This window comes from Pinus tabuliformis, chromosome 4_1 (genome assembly GCF_031772625.1).
Source record: "Pinus tabuliformis cultivar Carrire ecotype Pingquan chromosome 4_1, CPIR1, whole genome shotgun sequence".
Lineage (NCBI taxonomy): Eukaryota > Viridiplantae > Streptophyta > Pinopsida > Pinales > Pinaceae > Pinus > Pinus tabuliformis.
Genome location: NC_142303.1, coordinates 66,899,946 through 66,921,989, shown reverse-complemented (window position 1 = coordinate 66,921,989; position 22,044 = coordinate 66,899,946). Strand labels below are relative to the sequence as shown.

Genomic DNA, 22,044 nt, shown 5'->3' with positions numbered 1-22,044 from the left:
ATCATCTGTTACTGGTACTCTTCCTATTGTCCCGAGTGTTTAGCCTCTTGATTCTCGAGCTCCGGGTGAGGAACCTTTTGATATCAATTGGACTCCTCCCAACGTTTGGGAATTTTTAGACGAGGAACTCCCATCTACTCCTCCTGGTGCTTCGATTCCGATGGCCACTTCTGACATGGATGAGTCAAGTCCCATTAGCAGTCAAGAGAGCCTTGTGTCGACCGGGGAATGTCAGTTTCCCCTGGAAGGTTTTCCTTTCCACACTGCTCCAAATGTGTCGTTGCCACTTCGCTATCGCGCTCTGGCTGACATACTTGGTTCTACATCTCTGCATCAGAGCTCTATGTGGTCTCGTACTACCATTCCGTCTTCCGGACCTTTCATGTCTGCTTAGTCGACCTTGACTTCCATACCTCAGACGCAGGTTACATCAGTTACGTCTGTTCCATCAATGCCCACCGTGTGTGTGGCATCCACAACCCCTTCTGTTAGTGCGGTTACTGCATCTTCGGTAATTACTACTGTTACTGGGATATCGTCCGGACCCGCTGGCAATGGTCCTTCACCTTTGGTTTTTGGAGTCGGTCAACCTACAGGTAATGTACCAATCTCTTCGAATTCCATTCCGGCGGGATTTTCATATGAGCAGTACCTGTTTGCTCTTCAAAATCCGACTTATAACCCTTTAGGTTCTCAATCGTTGTCGGTTTCGCATAACCCTCCGCACTTCTATGATCACCGTGGAGCTCATATTTATTAGACTGGGTCTCTTCCTCCAGGGGTCCCAGTTGAGAATTACATTCCACTTTCGGTTGCCTGGAATCACACTACCTACCATTTCCTGCAAGGACAACCTTTTCAAGGGCAACCTTTTCAAGGACAACCTTCAGGCTTGCAAGGACAACCCTTTTAGGGACAACCTTTGGCCTCCACAAGTTCCTCCTTTGTTTATTCGAAGCAACCTTCTGGTCAGCTAGGTCAGCCTCCATTCCAGCAAGGCCAACGTGTTGCCCAGCAAGGTCAACCTTCTGGTTAGCTAGGCCAACCTCAGTTTCCGCAAGGCCAACCTATTGCCTAGCAAGGACAACCTGTTGCCTAGCAAGGACAATCCTCTGGTCAAGTAGGACAACCTTAGTTTCAGCAAGGCCAACCTATCGCTTAACAAGGCCAACCTTTTGGTCATATAGGTCAACCTCAGTTCCAACAAGGCCAACTTTCTGGTCAGTTGGGTCAACCCCAGTTCCAACAAGGACATTAGTCTGGTCAAGTCAATCCAACTCTTAGTCAATCGAGCCCTTAGACACAAGTTGTTTCCCAAGCTCCACCCGGTCTCCAGACTCAGGCTGGACTCCAAGCTCAACCTAGTCCCAAAACTCAGGTTGGATTCCAAGCCCAACCTGTTTATCAAATGCAACCTGGGCCCCGGGCACAGTTTGGACGATCATCTGATTTCGATAAGTATTTATGAAGATATGAATTTATTTTGATTATGGACAAATTGTCAAGTTGGCCAACAACTTATGTAGGCTCAGAAGCCCATTAGTCATGTCTATTCAACCTCTACGTTTTAGTATAAATAGAAGAGGACTTGAAGTCATTTGTCACACACACACTCACTCTTGTGATCTCACTTCATCCTTTTTTGGGTTTGATGAAGATGAGAGCTAGAGGGAGTGCCCTAGGGTATACACTGCACTAAATAACATGCCCTAGATCTAAATGCAGTCATGGGAGAATAAGCTCTACGTTGCTCAAAAAGTCGGAAATGCCGGAAAAGTCAGAAAAGCTAGAAAAGTCGGAAAAGAGGGAACTGTCGGAAAAGCCAGAAAAGCCGAAAAAACAGGAACTGTCGGAACTGCTGGAAATGCTGAAAAAGATGGAACTGCCAGAAAAGCCGGAAAAGCCAAAACTGTCGGAAAGCCAGAACTGCTGGAAAATTCGGAAATGCCGGAACTGCCAGAAAAGCTGGAAAAGCCGAAATTGTCGGAAAAGCCGAAATTGTCGGAAAAGCTGGAACTGTCGAAAAAGCTAGAACTACCGGAAAAGACGGAATTGCTGGAAAAGCCAAAATTGCCGGAAAAGCTGGAAATGCCGGAAACGTCGGAAATGCCGGAAACGTCGGAAATGCCCAGTGTTTTACAAATCGACCGTTTCGAAACCGAAACGGCCGAGTCGAACCGAGTTGATTGCTGGAGGAGTGACCCGGCCAAGTAACCGGTCCGGTTGACCGAGTCACACATGACTCGGCCGAGTCATGTGTGACTCGGTCAACCCGGCCGGATCCGATTTGACTCGGCCGAGTCACAAGGGGACGGCTGGGCAGGTCAGCGAAGTCCATTCTCAAGCTAATAAGGACTGTTCTTGCAGACTTGCACAACTGTATGAGGCTTAAAACTCTGAATCATTTAGCTCTGTGATTGGCTTAGTCAATGAGATCCGTTTCGCATTTATTACCTACTTATTGCACTGAAGTATTGATCCTTTATATACATCATCATCTACAAAGTTCAAACTTCAAACGTGGTCTTCTATTCACAATTGAATTTCCAAGGTGACTTGACAAGCAGATTGAGTAGGACTACATCATCAATCATTACTTCAGCAGTGCCAGTGCCTCCAATAGTAGCAGTTAGAAATTAATGGTAGGCACCTTCTGACAGTGTAAGGTTCAGTGGCTTATATTGCAGCAGTGAGAGGTTCATGTTTCATTGGTTTGCAGTAAGGGTATTCACATTGCAGTTGTGAGTCTTGATGATTCTAAGTGAAAAGACAGAGGCACTGTATGTAGTAGCATTCCTCTTATTGACTGAAGTTGAAGATTTGTAGAAGAATATGTCTTTGTCTATAGTAAGGTTATCATCATCGGAATTGGTCTCATGATCAGGAGTTCATTTACATATTCTGGCTTACTTCATCAACAGTCCTTCATTCTAAGATAGGGGGCAGTAAAGGTTTATGTTTCATCATTGTTGTAGCACTCTGGAAGGTGCTTCATTGCTATATCTGAGCAGCTATAAGACGCATGCCAGTAAGCCTCCTTGGGCAGAGGTTGAGATATTTTCAAGGTCATAGAGCTGACCTAAGACATCTAGCTCTGAGCCTCACTGCTCGCAGCATATTTGTTGATACATCCTTTCGGCACCAGTGCAACAGTGTAAGATTGAAAGCAGCTTGGCATAGTTGATTTAGCAACTGCGCCATGAGCTCCCTATTGCATATTCATTCGTGAGCATTGCAGTGTTTGTGTCGAGGGCAACAGTGGTTGTTGTATAGTGACAATGTCAAGATTGACAGTCAAGGTTTAATGTACAAATTGAACAGAAGCAAAGAGCCTACTTTGATCATATGTTGTCTTCCATCTATATTATAATGCTGTGTGTTTGGAAACATGAATGAAAATCTTTAAAATTATGTTTAAAATATTTAAAATTATGTTTTTTAATAAAAAAAATAAATATTTAATGTATTTTTTACAACGACCGAGTCATTGAAATCGAGTCGGCCGAGTCATTACCGTTTCGGAGTCGGAGTCGGAGTCGATCCTCGGCCGAGTCGGAGTCGGAGTCGGAGTTTTAAAACATTGGAAATGCTGGAACTACCAAAAAAGCCGAAAAAGCCAGAAATGCCGGAAAACCCGGAAAAGCCAGAAATGCCGGAACTGTCGGAAAAGCTGGAAATGCTGGAATTGCCAGAAAAGCTGGAACTGCCGGGACTACCGAAACTGCCGGGAACAACCGGAACTACTGGGAACAGCCGGAACTGCTAGAACTGCCGGGAATTGCCGAAACAGCCGGAGCATCTGTCTCCGAAGGAGAGCAGCATGCAAGGGACAATTGATGGTACTTAGCAGCAAATACACCAAGCATGCAATGTTATAGCTAGCATGCAAGGGACAACTAGCATGCAACAACAAGCATGCTAAGGACAACAAGCATGCTAGGGACAACAAGCAAGCAAGGGACAACAAGCAAGCAAGGTGCAGCCAACACATAGATCAGGATGGCAACATGGTGCAACAATGGCACATAATGTAATACAGTGATGGGTACAGTCATGATTAATGAAGTGTGATGAGATGCAACATTAGTGGTGATGGGTGTAGCATGGTGTAGCGCGGTGAGGTGCAGCATGATGAGATGACGAAATGCATCACAACGATAGGTGAAGGAGTCACCTTGGAGAATTAGTTGAAGCAACATGTCTTCAACTGACCTGATGTATCATCTTCTTAGAGATGATCTATGCTCTTATCTAGATAAGTAAAAGTGTTGACTTTTGTTATAAACGTACTATCTCTCTCTCTCTCTCTCTCTGCTGAACTATTGAAGAACATATAAGAAGAATTGATCAAAGGTTTCCCCACATTGGGGTTTGTCCCTGGCTAGCGCCACATCTTGTGTCCTCTTGTCTTGGCTTGTCTTCTGCGATTTATGTTTATGTTCTATCTGCAGTTTACTTTAATGCTGATGTGATTGCTAATCTGGAAAAGATATGGACCTAACTGTGAAAATTGAAATAAATTTCTCTAAGCATAAAACGTACCTAAAATTAACACTTGGTCTAACAGAAGGAAAATACTTTGTATGTAAGTTGAAAAATGCATTATATGGGTTGAAACAAGCTCCTAGAGCTTCGTACGCAAGATTGGATCACTATCTACAACAACAAGGCTTCAAAAAAGGGGTGGCGGGAAGTAATATCTACATGAAGATGGACAAGGATAAATTATTAGTCACACTTGTCTATGTTGATGATCTGATTTTTGCTAGCAATGATGATGAGATGAGCCATGAGTTTGCTCAAAATATGTCAAAAGAGTTCTAAATGTCGATGATTGGTGAGTTATCTTACTTCCTTGGACTACAAGTACCTCAAACCACAACAGGCATGTTCATATCCCAAGCAAAATATCTTAAAGATATGCTTAAAAGATATGGGATGGAAGACTGTGCACCTATGAGGACCCCGATGGCCACAGATTGCCAATTGAGCAAAGATGATGAATCCCCCTCGGTAAATGCAACTCTTTACAGGTCAATAATTGGAGCTCTCCTATACTTAACTGCTACAAGACTCAACATTATGCAAGCAGTAGGAATGGTGGGAAGATTTCAATTAGCTCCTAAAAAATCCCATTTGTTGGCTGTGAAAAGAATTCTCATATACTTGAAAGGAACTCCTGACTTTGGTCTTTGGTATCCCAAAAGCACAACTCTTACAGTGACAACTTACACCGATGCTGATTGGGCTAGAAGTGTGGATGATTAAAAAAGTACTAGCAGAAATGCATTCTTCATGGGAGATTGTCTAGTATCTTGGCTCAACAAAAAGCAATCATCTATATCTCTTTCCACAGCTGAAGTCGAATATATAGCTGCTGCAGATTGTTGTACACAGATACTATGGATGAAGGAAGCTTTGAAGGATGTCAACATAGAAACTAAACAACCAATCACCATCTATTGTGACAATACTAGTGCCATCAATCTCTCAAAAAATCCAGTCATGCACTCAAAGACCAAACATATTCCAATCAAATATCACTTTCTCTGTGAACAGGTTGCTGAACAAAACATCAAGTTGCAATACATCAATACAAAAGAACAAATTGTAGATTTCTTCACAAAGCCTCTTCCACGAGAAGCATTTGAACACCTTCGCCAAAAGATGGGGGTTATTGCTCTTGCATCACATTTAGCAGACATTTTTACTAAGGAGCAACATGACAGGGGGAGCAATTTGATAGGGGGAGTACTTGGGCACCTTGTTTGCCATTGATGTCAAAGGGGGAGAGAATGTTGACAGGGCAAGAATATTGCCAATGATGACAAAGGGAGAGATTGTTAATCTAGGTTTTCATTGATGTCAATATGGTATTGGCTTCTTACCTCAGGTGATCTTGATGATGGAAGACTTTGTGATGACATGGAAAAGTCAATGCTGCATATGATTAATGGCATATCAACACCATCTTGATGACATTATAAGCCTATGATGAAGAAGCCTAACTGCCCTACCTCAAATTTTGCACTAATAAATGACCAGTCACATTAAAAAATATTTTTTCACTACCTTAGAGACAATATTTCATTATGACACCTACACCATCCTTTAGAGCACATTTTTGCCTTTCCAACGAGCTATTACTTGGCCCAAAACTCCAAGCGGTTTAGGAGAAACAAATATGTTTTGAAGTTAATTTATTTATGACATTAAGCTGACCTAAACTACTTACTCATGTCGGCCTACTTGAAGGGACGTGTCTCTTCATTCCTCTTTACAAAAAGACTATTAATACACAGTTTGAGATTTAGTTTTCATCATTCAATTCGGTGAAGCGTATTACAGGAAGACAGAAAGGTGATAAGTGTTCACATCTCGTGAACCAAGGAGGCCGAAGGAAAAAGTTTATGGTTTGGGCATATTTATGTTCTCAAGAAGTAGACCTTGGAAGCTCCAGCAAACCTGTGACTTGTTAAAAACTCGGATTTTTGAGGGCTCAATATATATATATATACCTCAAACCTGTGTTGTGGAGCTAGGAACAGTGAAAACAACTGCTCAGATTTGAGACAACCATCTGTAGAGATATCAATGATAGCTTGGTCATGTGGGAGACTTAGACCTAACACTTGAAGCTCGGATCACCTACAACACTTCGGAATTGTGATTGGTGAAGCTTGGATCACCTACAACACTTTGGAACTATGAAGCTCAGATCACCTACAACAATTTGGAATTGTGATTATTGAAGCCTGGACCATCGACAATCACTCGGATCTGTGGAGACCTATATCTGTGATAGCTCTGTTTTAGATTGTGATTACAAACTGTACAAGAACCTGTGATATCTCACCTGTGGAGCTTGGATCAAGACAATTACCTGTGGAAGTCAGCATACCTCAAGAAGCAGCCCATTAACATTTGTTGATACAGTCTAGTGTTGAGTTTAAAAGTGAAGAACTCAGAAGCCTTGAGACAGTGGAGTATTAGGAGTCTTGGAGCATATTTGGACAATGAGGAATTGGAAGCCTAAAATAGTGATCTTGGAGGCTTGTACAAGTAAAGAGCTTGATGATCTTGGACAGTGGGCATATTGAAATCTGAAGCAGTCTTGTGGAGAAGATGATCAACTGTTGAAGTAAGTCTTTCATACACTCTATTTGTTAAAAATTGAAGGATTGGTGTCCTTTGGGTAGGTGCCCATAAACACAAGGTTGGTGCCTTGGAGAAGATAGGGTCGAAGCCCTAGAGGTCGGAGCCTCATTAAGTCCAAGTTGGTGCTTGGCAATAGGTTGGTGCCTAAATTTCTGAAGGGTTGGAACCCTCACATCTTATTGTACTTCTTCATTTGATAAAATGATTTTTTCTATAATAAGATTATTCATTTCTCTGATTTTAATTGTGTAGAATCTAACTGGACATAATAACAATTGAAAAGAAATACTAATTCACCCCCCTCTCAGTATTTCCAATAGAACCCTGATGTTGGTGGCATTGATTTTTGAACTTTGTTGATGTTAGTGGTGTTGATTGTTGAACTCCTCTACCATGGCCTTAACAAGAACACACTCAAACCAAAATCACTAGTTAGGCATGTTAAACTTTTTCAATTTCTATCATATTATAAGGTTGAGCAATCCAAGTTTGAAGATTTTGAGCAAGATGATGTTTATGTATCTCTTGCTGATGATCCCATTTTTAGTAGCATTGAATCAATGATGAGTTTCATGAGTGATCATGTTGATCAGTGATTTGTAGTTTTGATGTCTATTTCCGCTGCTACTACTGCCACTACAGCTAAGGTTGCAGAGGAGTTTTAGGAGTCCTCAAACCCTCAACCAAATTATTTATGTAGCTCATGTTGATGATCCCTTTGTCTAGTAGTGGTGATGAGTTTGATCATGATGAGGAGTGATAATGCTGATCATTGATATGTAGACTTGCAGTAGGCCAATGACCCCATAGCTTATAACATTTTTTTTGGACTCTACAGGCCATTTAGAGCAAAATTTGCATATTTGATCTCTATTGGTTTGGAATCATGGTTTTAAATCTTAAAAATAGTATTTTCCATTAAAAAATAATTATTTCATGTATTTTTTTAAAGATCAGTTCATTGGGATCTGACCAGTCTCGGTTTGACCGGTTTCGATTTGAAACCCAGTTTGATAGGTGGATTGGACTATTCACCGGTTCCGGTTTTTAAAACCATGCTCCCAACCAAGTCTAAGTCAACACACCTTGGATGCTCATTGGAAAAAGCAATACAAATATGTTGCTTTTGAATATATTGCTAGATGGTGGTATGATGCAAATATCCCCTTTAATGATACTCGCTCACCTTACTACCAATCTATGTTGGATGCTGCTATTGCTGTAGGAAAGGTCTTCAAAGGCCCTACTATGCATGACTTGAGGGGAACACTTTTGCAAAGAGAGATTGCATGCATTGGAGATTATTTGAATGAATCTAAAGAGTCATGGACCAAACAAGTTGTTCTATCATGTTAGATGGATGGACTGTGGGAAAAACTCTAACAAGTTGAGATCAGTTGATGCATCTGATAGGGTGATTGTTACGACAGTGGGGGAACAAAATGTTGTGCAGGTCATCACTGATAATTTCTCAAACCATGTTCTTGCTGGAAAGATGCTAGAGGACAAATATAGGACCATATTTTGGACCCCATGTGATGCACATTGCATAGTGGGTGAAGAACACTGTAGAGCATGCAAATAGTATCACAAAATACATCTACAACCTCTCATGGGTATTGAGCCTAATGAGGAAAAACACTAGGGGAAAGGAACTTGTTAGGCCCACCATCACGAGATTTGCAACTCACTTCCTCACATTGCAATCGTTCACTTCCCAACAACAAAACTTGCATAATTTTTTTTCCAGTGATGATTGGAATTCATCTCGGTGGGCTCGCTAAGCAGATGGAAAAGACACTAAAAATAAAGTTTTTTGGCAATACTTTTTGGAAAAAAGCAACAGGGGTTGTGAAAATTGGTGAGCCTCTTGTTAAGGTGTTATGGTTGGTGGATGGGGAAAAATTGACCATGGGCTGCATCTATGAGGCTATGGATAAGGCAAAGGAAGAGATATCGACAACCTACAAGGACAAAGTAGGTAAATATGGGCCTATTTGGGAGATCATTGATAACAGATGGAATAATCAACTCCATCGTCCTATACATGCACCTGGGTATTTCCTGAACTTAAAGTATCATTATAAAGCTACGCTAGGAGAAGATCATACTAGGGAGGTCAAAGATGGGTTGTACGAGTGCTTGGAATGCATGGTACCTAATGAGTCGCAGCTGTTGGAAATACATCAACAACTCATTGCTTTCTCTATGGCCATAGGCACTTTTGGCAAAATCCTGGCAAAGATTGCAAGAGATGTGGATCAACCAGGTAAGAAATTCCAATTCTTTTTTTGGTAAAGTTCAATAATATTTAAGATTGAAGCTGTAATTTGTATTTTGTAAATTGTTCAAACTTACCATCTAAATTGTTGAACAGTGAACTAACTCTAGTCTTTGTCTTTGTAGCACATTGGTGGGATTCGTTTGGAAGCCAATGCTGTCAACTGCAAAAGTTTGTAGTTAGAGTTCTTAGTCAAACTTGCAATGCTTCTGGGTGTGAGTGCAATTGTTTTGTTTTGAATGGATTCACATGAAGAAAAGAAATCATTTGGAACAAAAATGATTGAATGATCTTTTCTTCGTGTAGTACAACCTTTCGACTAAGGCACAACTAGTTATTGGACAAAAAACATGATACAAATCTGATTGTGGTTGATGAGATTGATCCAACTTCAGAATGGGTGGAGGAGACTCATCCAACTGAGTTTGATGTTGATTTTGACATTGAAATGGCATTAGGGGGTGTTGATCCCAATGCAGATTTGGTAGTTGAACCAGTAGTTGGAGGAAGCGAACCACCAAGGGCAGGGCCAAGCATGGCACATGGTATTGGTGAGGGGGAGCAGCAGTCGTGTAGCTCAGCTAACTCGTGCTTCTAGTTTTGCTAGGCCTACTACTGTAATTGAGGTTGGAGAGGAGTGTGAGGACTCGGACTTTGACCCAGATGATGTTATGTAGCTCCTGCCGATGAGCCCATGACTAGTAGTGGTGATGAGTTTGATGAGTGATCATGTTGATCAATGATTTGTAATTTTGTACTTTGTAGTAGGCTAGTGGCCTAGTAGCTTGAGTTTTAGCATTGTTTTTGGGCTCTAGAGGCCATTTAGAGCCTCATTGGTTATATATTTTGTTGATGATATCATTGATATGTATTGCACTCGGTGCCATTTTGATATATGCACCCTTACATGGTATATAGATGAGAAGAATTTCCATATTTTGTCTCTAATGGTTTGGAATCATGGTTTGTAATCTTAAAAATAAGTTTTTTCATTAAAAATACATATTATATATATATTTTTTCCAATTCCAGTTTATTGAATCCGGTTCTGGTTTATCATGGTTAGATAGGTGACCGTTTTGATGCCTAGTTCTGGTTTTTAAAACTGTGTATGAGGGTATGGAACTAGTGTTTAATGAAGAGCATTGAGTTCTCTTTGTACCTTGATGTTAGTGACATTGATTGTTGAACTCCTCTGTCATGACCCTATTAAAAAAGTATCCATCACCAAAACAATATTTCGAGAGGACATGTTAAACTTTTTCTGTCATATTTTAATGCTTGGAGGGTTAGAGGGTGATCTTGATGATGAAGATGGCAATATAGGCAATGATTTTGATGATATGTATGCACTTGTAGCTTTTTTTTTTTTTTTGGATTCTAGAGGGCATATAGAGCCTTTTTTTTATTATGTATTTTTGGCTTATAGATGGATTGTACTTGGTGATATTTTGGTTATATATACCCTTGATATATATATGAGAAACTTTGCATATTTCTGTATAATGATTTGGATTCATGTGGATGCACATGAATATATATGTTTTTTTATTTCAAATTTTGAATATTTATGTATTTTTTGGTCGACCGGTTCTTTGGCTTGTTATTCTTCTCCGGGTTTTCTAGTTCCAGTCCACTTCCTGGTTTTGGGTTGATCGGTTCGATGACCAGTTTGGTTCTGATAAAGATTGGTAAAAAAAGTATGTCCAATGTTCAAATACATCATGGAGATCTGGGTACCCTAAGTCTCATGAAAGACCCCCAAACATGGTGTAAGCACTTTTCGAGTAACCTCGAAAGCTAAGATTCCCTCTTTACAAGGAAAAGGTTTTTGCAAACACTTGTTGACTCCCTCTGCAACGCCACCAAACCTATCAACTATGAATCTGTACCTCTTCCAGTCGCGAAATCGATTGATGTCTCTTCAAAAGGAGCTTTTGCCCATGCTATCATGGCATCTTGATCCTCCAAAGAACATGGACTGCTTGTGAAGATGAACATAACCTTAGATCATAAGCAACCTGCCAAACCCCAACATCCTTCAAGTCAACGTCACAGGTCAAAGTTTCTGGAGACCACATCATGAGCCGTCCAAGACATCTAAAGAAATAATCACATTTCCATACAAGATCAAGACAAGTGGATCTCATCTATTACAGTTACATAGATAGAAATATGCACAAGTCAACTCAATCCTGAAATGCAAACCTCATGGGCAATTGTTTATCCATGGACATGCAGAAAATTTCATTGAATGCTATTGTTAGGAAGATATCTCAAGGTGTCTCATATGGAAGACTTTTAAAACTTGCCCCATCATGAAAATTATATATTGGGGAAACCATCTTTTGGGAAATGTTAATTGTACTAACACTTAATGTTTCTTTTGTTGGGGTTGTTAGTTCTATTGGACCTGTCTCTGGGACCAATCCTTTTATCCCCTTTTCAATGTTTTTTTATCAATTTCATGTTCTTTCATGGACTACATAATGTACAATATTTTCTCTAGTTTGAGCTGTTTGTCCTTTGGGTTTTACTATAAAAAAATGCAGATCTGCTGATTGCGAAAGTGCTGATTGTGGATTATATTATTCACATGTTCATGCCAATTGATAATGAATACAATTAGATTGACTACGGTTGATTTTTGATCTTGATGCATCAGTGACCTGGTGGATCTCCTTGGAGGGGCTATTGCCGGCCTTCATTCGATGACAGATGAACATTTTGGCATAAGTATTGTGGAATACATGGCAGCTGGTGCAGTGCCAATTGGTATGTGGATTTTTTTATATCCATGTTGTTTAGGAGAATTGCCAATTTTGTTGAGGAGGGTTCACTTGTTGACTGGCATCTTAATGTTACTGATTAAGAGCCAAAAATTGAGCTTTATTATCATTCGTAATATCTTAGATTAGATTTTCAAATATTCAACATTACAATTCAGATGTTATCTGTTTCACAGCTCACAATTCTGCGGGACCAAAGATGGACATTGTTTTGGATGAAGATGGACAAAAGACTGGGTTTCTAGCCACAAATGTAGATGAGTTTGGTGATGCTATATATGTTCTTATGACAATGCCAGAGGCAGAGCGCTTAAACATTGCTGCAGCTGCAAGAAAGCGTGCATCTAGGTTTTCTGAGGAGAGATTTTATGAAGATTTTAAGGCTGCAATGGATGATTTGTTAAAAGAGTTGTAGATTGTAGATCTACAGCTAAGAAAATGACATAGCAGCTGAAGAGTGTGTTCAGTTTGTAGAAGCTGTCATTCACAGCTCTGCATCATAAAAGATTGATATAAAATTTTAGTTATTGCGAAAAGAAATTTCTAGCCATGACTGTGAGATGAACAATATACAGGACTGATCTTAACATTGAATAAACTGTTCATTTTTTCAGTTTTGTTTTTACTTAAATCTGAAAAAATGTTTCATTCTGGAGAAAACAAACAAGAATTTAAATTATATACGGCTGTAAATATGACCTAGAAATCATTTGGGAGTAGAGATTATATCATATGCAGTAAATTAGGAGTAGTTACAATCTAGGCTAAGCAATAGAGTTAAAAAACAACAATTTATGAGTTTGCAATATAGGCACAGTAGTAATGAAGGAAAAAGTAACAATTTACAGTTGGTGAAACAAAACTATATATCCAATAGTGGGATTCCTTTGTCATGATTGTTGATAAGGATTCGCTCTTTGTTACTCTAATGCGGCAGATACTTTTCCAAGGACTTCATTTGGAGGAAAGTATGACAGTAAAGGGGGAGCCTAGGAGATGTTTGTATAAGCAGAAATGGAGGCAACTACTACGATAATGCAAGGTAATTCTTCCATTGGGCAACCTTTCAAGCAGATGGTGGATTCAAACAGGCGTTCCACAATTATAGATTATTCTCAACAGTGATCATACTATAAGCTCTGATTAAACTTTTGTTAGCAGCCATGTTATACATGGTTTGTGTTGGTGTAATTTCAAAATCCTTTGCATTCCTGTGGCAAATTTAGAAATGGATATGTTAAAATGGAGATAAGAGTTATTATTGAGTTTAAACAATGTGATCAATAGCTTGAATGGACTTAATGGTTAAGTACATGTGCTTTCTTGTAAGAGGTTATAGGTTTAAATTTAGAGGGGTGGAATATGTGTGTTTTCATAGATTTTAGAAGTTAAAGTGCTGTGCCTTTGTAGGTCCTTTGTCTGACAAACAGGGAGCTTATATATTTTAATTTGGTGTCTAGCTTAACCATAACCATAAAATTAGATAATTATTACTATTTTATTAACCGTAACCATAAAATTAGATAATTATTACTATTTTATTATTTTGATGGGTTCATTATGAATAACATTTTGTGCAAATACAATATATCTAATTTTTTCACATGATACATGTTGAGACGCAAAAATTTGTGCAAACCATTGCGCTATTATCATGATCCCTAAAATGACAAAAAAAACAAAACCTCCAAAATAATTAAAATTCTAAGTATTTGTAGGTGGGGTTCCTTGGAGAAATAAGGGATATCGACATGACATCTTCGCACAGCTCCATGTTTATATTTCTTTACATGATTTTATAAAGACAAAAAAATCAAAACCTCCAAAATAATTAAAATTCTAAGGATTTGTAGGTGGGGTTCCTTGGAGAAATAACGGATATCGACATGACATTATCGCACAGCGGCATGTTTATATTTCTTTACATGGTTTTATAAAGAGTATACATAGTTATAATATACTTCTGCATACATTTCAAATGTTTTCTCAAGGTTTTTTTATTGTACTGATAGTGCTCATATGTGCACAAAATGACAGATACAACATCATTCTGAGTTCAATATTTACATGTTCAATAGTTAAAGTTGGATATTCCCCTCCCTGTACAATTACTTTTTACAATAGTACCATATTCTTGGGCATATAGATGATACAAATTCACAGGTTAAAATTCCTGATGTGATCATGAATGTTTTGTATGGGCATAGAAATTCTTTATTTTATTTGATCTTTTGATGAATTTTCACCATAAAAATGAAAATGTATATTAGTGGTGACGGGATTATATGATAAAAAGATTGTCAAAGTTCCGACCTTCGCCTACCCAAAAGGCATAGGCGCACGAAGTATAGAGCTATCGCTTGTCTTAAAAAAAAAGCAATGTGCCCCCACAACTATCTCATTGATCATACGATCAAAGGTGTTATATGAACATAATCACCGCAGGTGTGAGAACATAGTTCAAACTTTTTATTTGACACCCAATGTTAAGCATATATGTTAAGGTACGTAAAGTATGAGATATACAGTTGGGAGGCCATTCATAGACTATGTGTGGCACACATGCACAACTGGAAAACATAGTTGATGTGCACTCACCAACTCCTCCATAACACAAGCCGAAGATCATGGACTGGTGTCAATCACCATTACAAGTATGTGATGTAAATGTTGAAGCGTCAATTAATATCAATGGTTTCATAAATTGTACCGCTGGTAAGAGTGTTGAGTGAATCATATGGAGTAAGTTTTAAAATTAATGGAATGTGATGTGCATTAACTCCTCTAAAGCTCAAGGAGCATGCTGATATTTGCAACTAGAATGAGGTGGCTACAACATCTTCCAAAATTTTGCCTTAGCTTCGTTTTGGAGTATCCCTACCAACCATCCTTAGTAGCATGTCTTGCACTGCACATGTACTTATGCTTTCAGTTGAGTTTCTTTGGCTTATCAAATTGTGTTCGCTAACTTGTTTGCCTTTCACTCGCAAGCTGACATCATGTGACTTTGTCTTCAACTGGCACTTGTGTTGACTGACTTGGAGAATTGTGCAGAACTGGAGGGCAACCAACATTGCTCTCCAGAATTGCGTAGAGTATCAAGACAACCCGTTGCTTTCCAAAATTGCACAGAGCATGTAGGCTGCCTTCCCCTTGAAAATTGTGCATAGCAGACCATCACTGGGCTTGCTCTCAGATTTTGTGTAGTTTCGGGTGGCAGCCTTGGCTTCAGTCCAGAGCCAGAGCCACTTAGCCCATAAACTATGCAAAAGTCATCCCAAGGCTTGTTGTTCGTTGCATGTGTCACAAGTTGATCGGTTCACTCTAGGACTGGGCAATCTTGCTTTGCATGCATGGGTAGCTTTTCTTGAAAAAGAAAAAAGAAAAAAACAAAAAGCATCCTGTGGTAGCGATTACAACCACCTTTCAAAATTTTGCCTTGGCTTCGTTTTGGAGCTTCCCTACCAACCATATTTAGCAGCATGTTTTGCATTGTCAAGTACATAGGCTTCCGCTGAGTTTCAAAGGCTTGCCAGCCTGTGCATGTCAACTTGCTTGTCTCCCATCACAGTCTGCCATTCCGGACTTGGGACTTTTTCTGGTTGAGAGGTTAACTTAGAAAATTGCGCAATTCTGGAGGGGAACCAACCTTCCCTCCAGAAATTGCACAAACCTGTTGGGCTCCAGAATTGCGGAATCCTGCCAGGCAACCCTCCCTTAGAAAATTGCGCAATCCAGTTAGTCACTAGGATTCAGCGTAGAAATTGCGCAATCCTGGGAGGCAGTGACCTGCTCACCCCAGAAATTGCACAATGCCCGAGGGACAACCAACCCTGCTTAGCCCAGAAACTGCGTAAATCCCTTTCCTAGGCTTGTAGACTACATGTGCCTTTAGGTTGACTGGTTCTCTTTGGGACTAAGCAATCCTGATTTGCATGCATGCGCTGTTTTTTCCCAAAATAGCAAAAAAACATGCAAAAGCATCCCTAAATTTTAGGGATCTATTTTTAGCAGCTTGAGGATACATGCAAAGATCGTTTTAGAAACTTCCATCCAAATGTCACTTTTTCCTAGATTTGTGGCCTGTGCGTCATAAGCTTCAAACTTATTTATTCGACGTTGCAGAGCTCATTCCTCACATCGATATTGGAGCTCTGGCATCCCACAACACATCTAGAAGTCTTTGGCACATTTAGCTCAACTTTTTCCAGGTAAGTCTGCTTTTCATGTCATTCGATGCTTTTCTGTCGCTTTTCGTATTTCGCTTTCTACGAATCTTGTTTGCTTGGTTTTGTTGAACACCTGCAATTGTTTTAATGTATATTAGCTTGTAGAAGCAACATTTCAGTTTTTATTTACATCTCACCACTGTCGCATGCATGACACTGTTTTGCACTAACATTCACTGTTGCAGTGACTCATTTCACACATGCATATGTTCCCGTTTTCTGAATCTTGCATTCACTGTTTTCATGCATGATCATTCACTCTTGCTTACACTCAGTCTTGCCATGCATTCAAACCTTTTCATGTTTTCAGTTACCCGTCGGCAGGTTTGGGCTGCCTTGGTCTGCACCTTGCCTCACCTGGATAGAAATGCACATTTCTGGAAGTGAAGGCTTTGCCTTTCCTCTAGAAATTGAGCAACCTTGGCCAACACTGACCTCCAGGCTTGCATTGCGCAATTCTGGGAGGCAGTGCCTTGCTGACCCAGAAAATTGCGCAATGCAATCTCTGGGCATGCATGTCTTTGCTGACTGAAATTGCGCATTGCACAGTTTCAGTCCTCAACAGGTAGGCTGGACTGCACATTGTGCAGTTCCAGTAGTCAGTCAGTCTCCTGATAGCCCGCACTATGCTTTGCGCAATTTTGGCAGTCAGTATCCCAGCCTCTGAGTGAAAATTGCGCAATCTTTACTACCAGTCACCTATGTATGTTGCATGTTAGTCCTCAGATTTGTTTTGGTTTTCAACTGATAGATTTTTTCCATGAGTGTCGCTATGTCTCCAGGTATAACAGGTGTTCGTCCGCCTCTCAACAATATAGGTACAATGGCCTCCAAGAGAGCAGGGTCAAAGGACACCGTCAGAAGTGAAACTGGTGATGTAGTTGAACAAGTGTCTATGGGCCTACCCATTTACAAAGACACCAAGCTGGTCATATACAGAGACATCAAGATGAAATGACAGGACATCAATGATACATTCTCAGGCACATTTGAGGAAGATATGGAAGACCGCAGGGTCTATGTCAACATCCACAATTTGGCTTGTATTGGATTACATGTAGGTATCTCGTGTTTCCATAGGTGGACATGATACATTGGATTATCTCGCACATTGATCTTGAGATGATGATGTTGAGTAGTGTCAACGGGACATAGCTTGCTACCTTCAAGGCAAAGGACTATCAGGAGATGTATCACTTGCCACAGCGGGTGATCACAATGGAGAAACCCTTCAGCACACACAACACCACAAACTCCAGAGATATTTTGAAGAGTTCTGTGAAAGAGATAACTAAGTTCAGGACAACACCCAATCTGGTTTAGAAAACGAAGATACTGCGGAAGGCATATCAGTACTTGGTCGTCTTTGCATGCTGCTTATACGACCAAGAGAGCACAGAGACCTTCCCGTAGAGTTTGGTGATTGCGTTGGATCAACTAGCCAGCGAAGAGAGGCCATGCAACTGGTCCGACATGTTGGCTCTTAGGTGGAAGGAACAGGTGACAAGAGCCCGACATCTGCCCAAAGGTCAACAAACATAGATATACATGCTCGCTTATACTCTGGATGAAATCTGTGCCTGTCAGCATTTTCTAGGTTTGAAGTGGGTATGGACACCTTCAGAAACCTCTGTGCATACTTATTGCAAATTGTTCTCCAAATGTAGCTTCTGTAGAGTCATCACACAATTGTTAGACCACTTTGTTACTCTAGTGTACAAAATGATATTTGAGCAGGATCCACCTTGCATGTCGCAGGCAGTGATGGAGGCATTGATCGACATATTAGATTGGTATGCCTCATCCCTTGGCACGTTCATACGAATGTAGAACACGAAGAAGCCTCCACATGTTTTATCGAAGTTTGCCATGGGCAAGCTCGTCATGTAAGAAGTGTTGTATCACATCTTGACAGGGTTGTCAGCTAGATTGCACAGGAAGAAGAAGGAACCTTGGCCTGCTCTTCCTTTGCGGATCGGGTTATACGAGATACATAATCTCAAGCATGCTGATGCCGAGACAGAGGAATTCAAAAGATTCACTTTTGGCACCAAAAGTTTCAACCCGTATGACCCACATTGCTTTGTAAAGGACCACTGTGCGAGAGTGCAATTTCTGTGGATCCACAGGGCGTGTCATTGGCCTGAGGAAGACCCATGGAGATATTGTCACAGCTTGTCCAGGCTCAATGAACCGGTCGACATAGCTGTGGAATGGTTAGCGAGCAGCGTCTCAGATAGCACCATCATCAACAACAACAGAGGGTAACACACCTGCACATGACAAAGGCAAGAGAAAGGTTGATGACAACGTAGAGGCAGAACAAAGCCGCAAGTTCAAAGCAGATCTGCTCGTGATGAAAGCAACTTTGGAGGTTGAAGCTAAGCGGTGACAACACGACAGGAGGAATGCGCAAAGGCAAAGAGATTAACGGAGGATGGAGGAATCATAGGAGTTGCAAGAGTTGAAGCAACAACTCTAGGAAGAACATGAGTTGCACAAAAGAGAGAAGGAAGCACAATAGAGACAGACACAACAGGAGGCGCAACATGCACAGATCGACGAAACTGCGCCGATACAGGTTATAGACTCATCCGAGCAGCTAGCGTAACACAGATAACGTGAGCAGTCACAGGAGAAAGACTTAGCTCAAGAGATTGAACAGATGTTAGAGAAGATGGATACGGATGTGGTGCAACCAGAGTTAGATCAGGATACAGACCTCATGCCTCATAACCATGAGGTCACCCCACCGGCTTCACCAGATCCGGAAGCAGGGTAAGTCCTAAGTGATCAAGGAGACATAGAGATCCTTGAAGACAATTTGGAAGCGAAAATGCACAACATATTTTTCGATGAGTCACAACACAGAGTTGTGCAGTCATGCATAGTACCTACTTTGGATGTCCACACATCTCCTGCGCAGTTTGAAAACATGGATTATATGTCTAAAGTTCCATATGCATTAACAGTTGGACGCTTAATGTATGCAATGGTCTGCACAAGGCCTGATATTGCATATGCAGTTGGAGTTGTAAGCAGGTACATGAACAATCTAGGAAAAGAACATTGGATGGCAGTGAAATGGATTCTCAGATATTTGAAAGGTACCACAAATCAAGCATTATGCTTTGGTGGTTCAAACATTTCTCTACAGGGATATGTTGATGCAGATATGGCAGGGGACAGAGATAACAGGAGGAGCACTATAGGATATGTATTTACTATAGGTGGAACAGATGTCAGTTGGGTTTCAAAAATCCAAAGTGTTGTTGCACTTTCAACAACAGAAGCGGAGTATGTTGCTGCTACAGAGGCTAGTAAAGAAATGATTTGGTTACAAAGGTTTATGGGTGAATTGGGTAAGGAGCATGATATGGGCACGTTATACAGTGATAACCAAAGTGCTATTCATCTTGCAAAGAACTCAAAATTTCGTTCTAGGACTAAACACATACAGCTCAAGTACCATTTCATACGATCAATGTTGGAAGATGGAGAGTTGAAGCTAGAAAAGATACACACTAGCCAGAATCCTGCAGACATGCTAACAAAAGTTGTAACTAGGGAGAAACTGAGAACATGCTCAGTTTCAATTGGTCTTCAAGGATGACGATGAAGATAAAAAACAACCAGGTTCAAAGTGGAGTCATTGTCCAACAAACAAAGCAGCTGTGGAGTTGCAACAATCATTATCCAAGTGGGAGATTGTTGTGTGTGGAGCATGATTGTTCAGAGGTCTTTTTTTTCAGCTGGATGTATACCCCAGGAAGTTTGTACACCTCTCCACGTGGGGGGGTGCGGGGGGGACTTGTCCCCTCCACGGGGGTCTGGGGGGGTCGATCCCCCCCGGTTGGGGGGTCCGGGGGCTAGCGGTCCCCCGGCGGGGGCTCGAGGGTAGTGCCCTCGAAGCTAAAAACAGATGTAAAATTTCCTTGTAAAAGTATAGTAATTTCTAGTCAATCTGGGCCGTTCATTAGGCGGATGATCTGACGCTAGAACTTATGTTTAGTTTAGGGTTTTTTGCCCTAGAAGGCAACCCCTCTCTTTGTATGAGGGCATTGTATTTGAGGCTGTGTCATATATGTGTATTCTTTGAGTGAGAAACAAATAGGTGAGATTGTGAGAGAAAACAGAGGATATTGCAGCGGATCTGCTGTAGGTTGTGTTTCTTCATTTTGCTGGATAATAGAAAGGAAGGACTGGCTATTCGGGGTGGACGTAGCCCAAATTGGGTGAACCACGTATATCTGTGTTTCTCTTGTTTTATGCATTTTCTGTGTTTATATTTCTGCAATATATTATGTGTTCCATTGCTTCGTAAAATATAATTTTCTAACACTTACGTACATGGAATGAGGTATCACACTCGGAATGTATCATAGACCGTTAACGACAACTGCTATGTTTAACAACACCGGAACACGTCTCTAGCCTAGACCTCTAAATGTTATGCGTTAAGTTACAATGCTCTCTTAGGTTAATTGAGATAAATTTTAGTTGATCTTGTTTAAAAGTTTGTCTTTCAAGTTCACTGCGTGATGTTTCTGAAACTCCTAGAATGCAACTAAGATGGGAAACATTCTTTTCATTTGATTTAAACAATGAAAACCGTAACTAAAAGGGATAGAGCAATCAAAATATTTAAATAAAGAGCATAGAGCACATCTAATGCAACTTTACCTATACCATTTCTACAAGCACACACAAACTTCTAAATGCATTATGCATGTTTTTTTTTTCATTCCTTTAATGTTTATATGAACATAAAGAAACTAAATGCATAAATGATCAAGCTGCAATGCTTTTCACAAGAAACGAAGACTTTACGACAGTTTCTTTTTCAAAGAAATGAAGACTTTACGACAATTCTTTTTCATAAAAGTAAAGAATAATCAATGTAAGCTAACTTTGGGCTTGATTCGACAATGATAAAGAAAACATAAAAAAACATTGAAAAAACAAAGCCAAAGTGGGCATGGAAAAGAAATGCTAATTTGGACTTTAGGGACAGAGAAACATTGACCATTCAGCAAACAAGATGTGAAATGGTTTGGAAAAAATCAAACAAAAAGATGGGTTTTTGGCTTGACAGGGAACAACGCAGCCCTAAGTGGGAGAAAATTCATTGCAGAGCACTATCTCTAGGCTAAGGCTACTCTACAGTGCACTGTGTCAAGAACAACAGTGCATTGATGCCATAGAGCACTATTAGCACACAAACAAGCACACATTTTGACCAAACAAGCTTCAAAATCGTTGACACCTAATCCTCTGCGATTGGGTGAATTTATGTAAATAGTTAAATTAGGAATGTGAACAGTCATCAGGGGATGAACTGAGCAGTCACACCCTTTGTATATAACAATAGCATACCTAATGAAATAAATAGAATCAGTTTTATTGCCTATTGGAGAGTTACTGCCTGGCTTGACATGGTATCGAAGCCAGTTTTCAAAATAGTTGTAACTCCCTTCATTTTTGCTACTGAGGGTTGTACGCTGGTCTGTCATATGCATTCTTATTCCTAAGCGCTGTCCTGATCTGAGCACTGTCCCCTGAACGCTGCATCCTGTAAAGTATGCAT

The 22,044-nt window shown here is 40.3% G+C and overlaps 1 protein-coding gene across 1 annotated transcript in view; it reads left to right on the top strand.

The window, feature by feature from the left end:
- Positions 1-12,853, top strand: part of LEW3 (UDP-Glycosyltransferase superfamily protein) — a 167,230-nt gene extending 154,377 nt beyond the window's left edge. The window contains exons 6-7 of the mRNA XM_089419204.1: positions 12,105-12,214; positions 12,405-12,853. Coding sequence (XP_089275330.1) covers positions 12,105-12,214; positions 12,405-12,643 — 349 coding nt within the window. The 3' untranslated portion in view covers positions 12,644-12,853. The remainder of the gene's footprint in view (positions 1-12,104; positions 12,215-12,404) is intronic.
- The last annotated feature ends 9,191 nt before the right edge of the window (positions 12,854-22,044 follow it).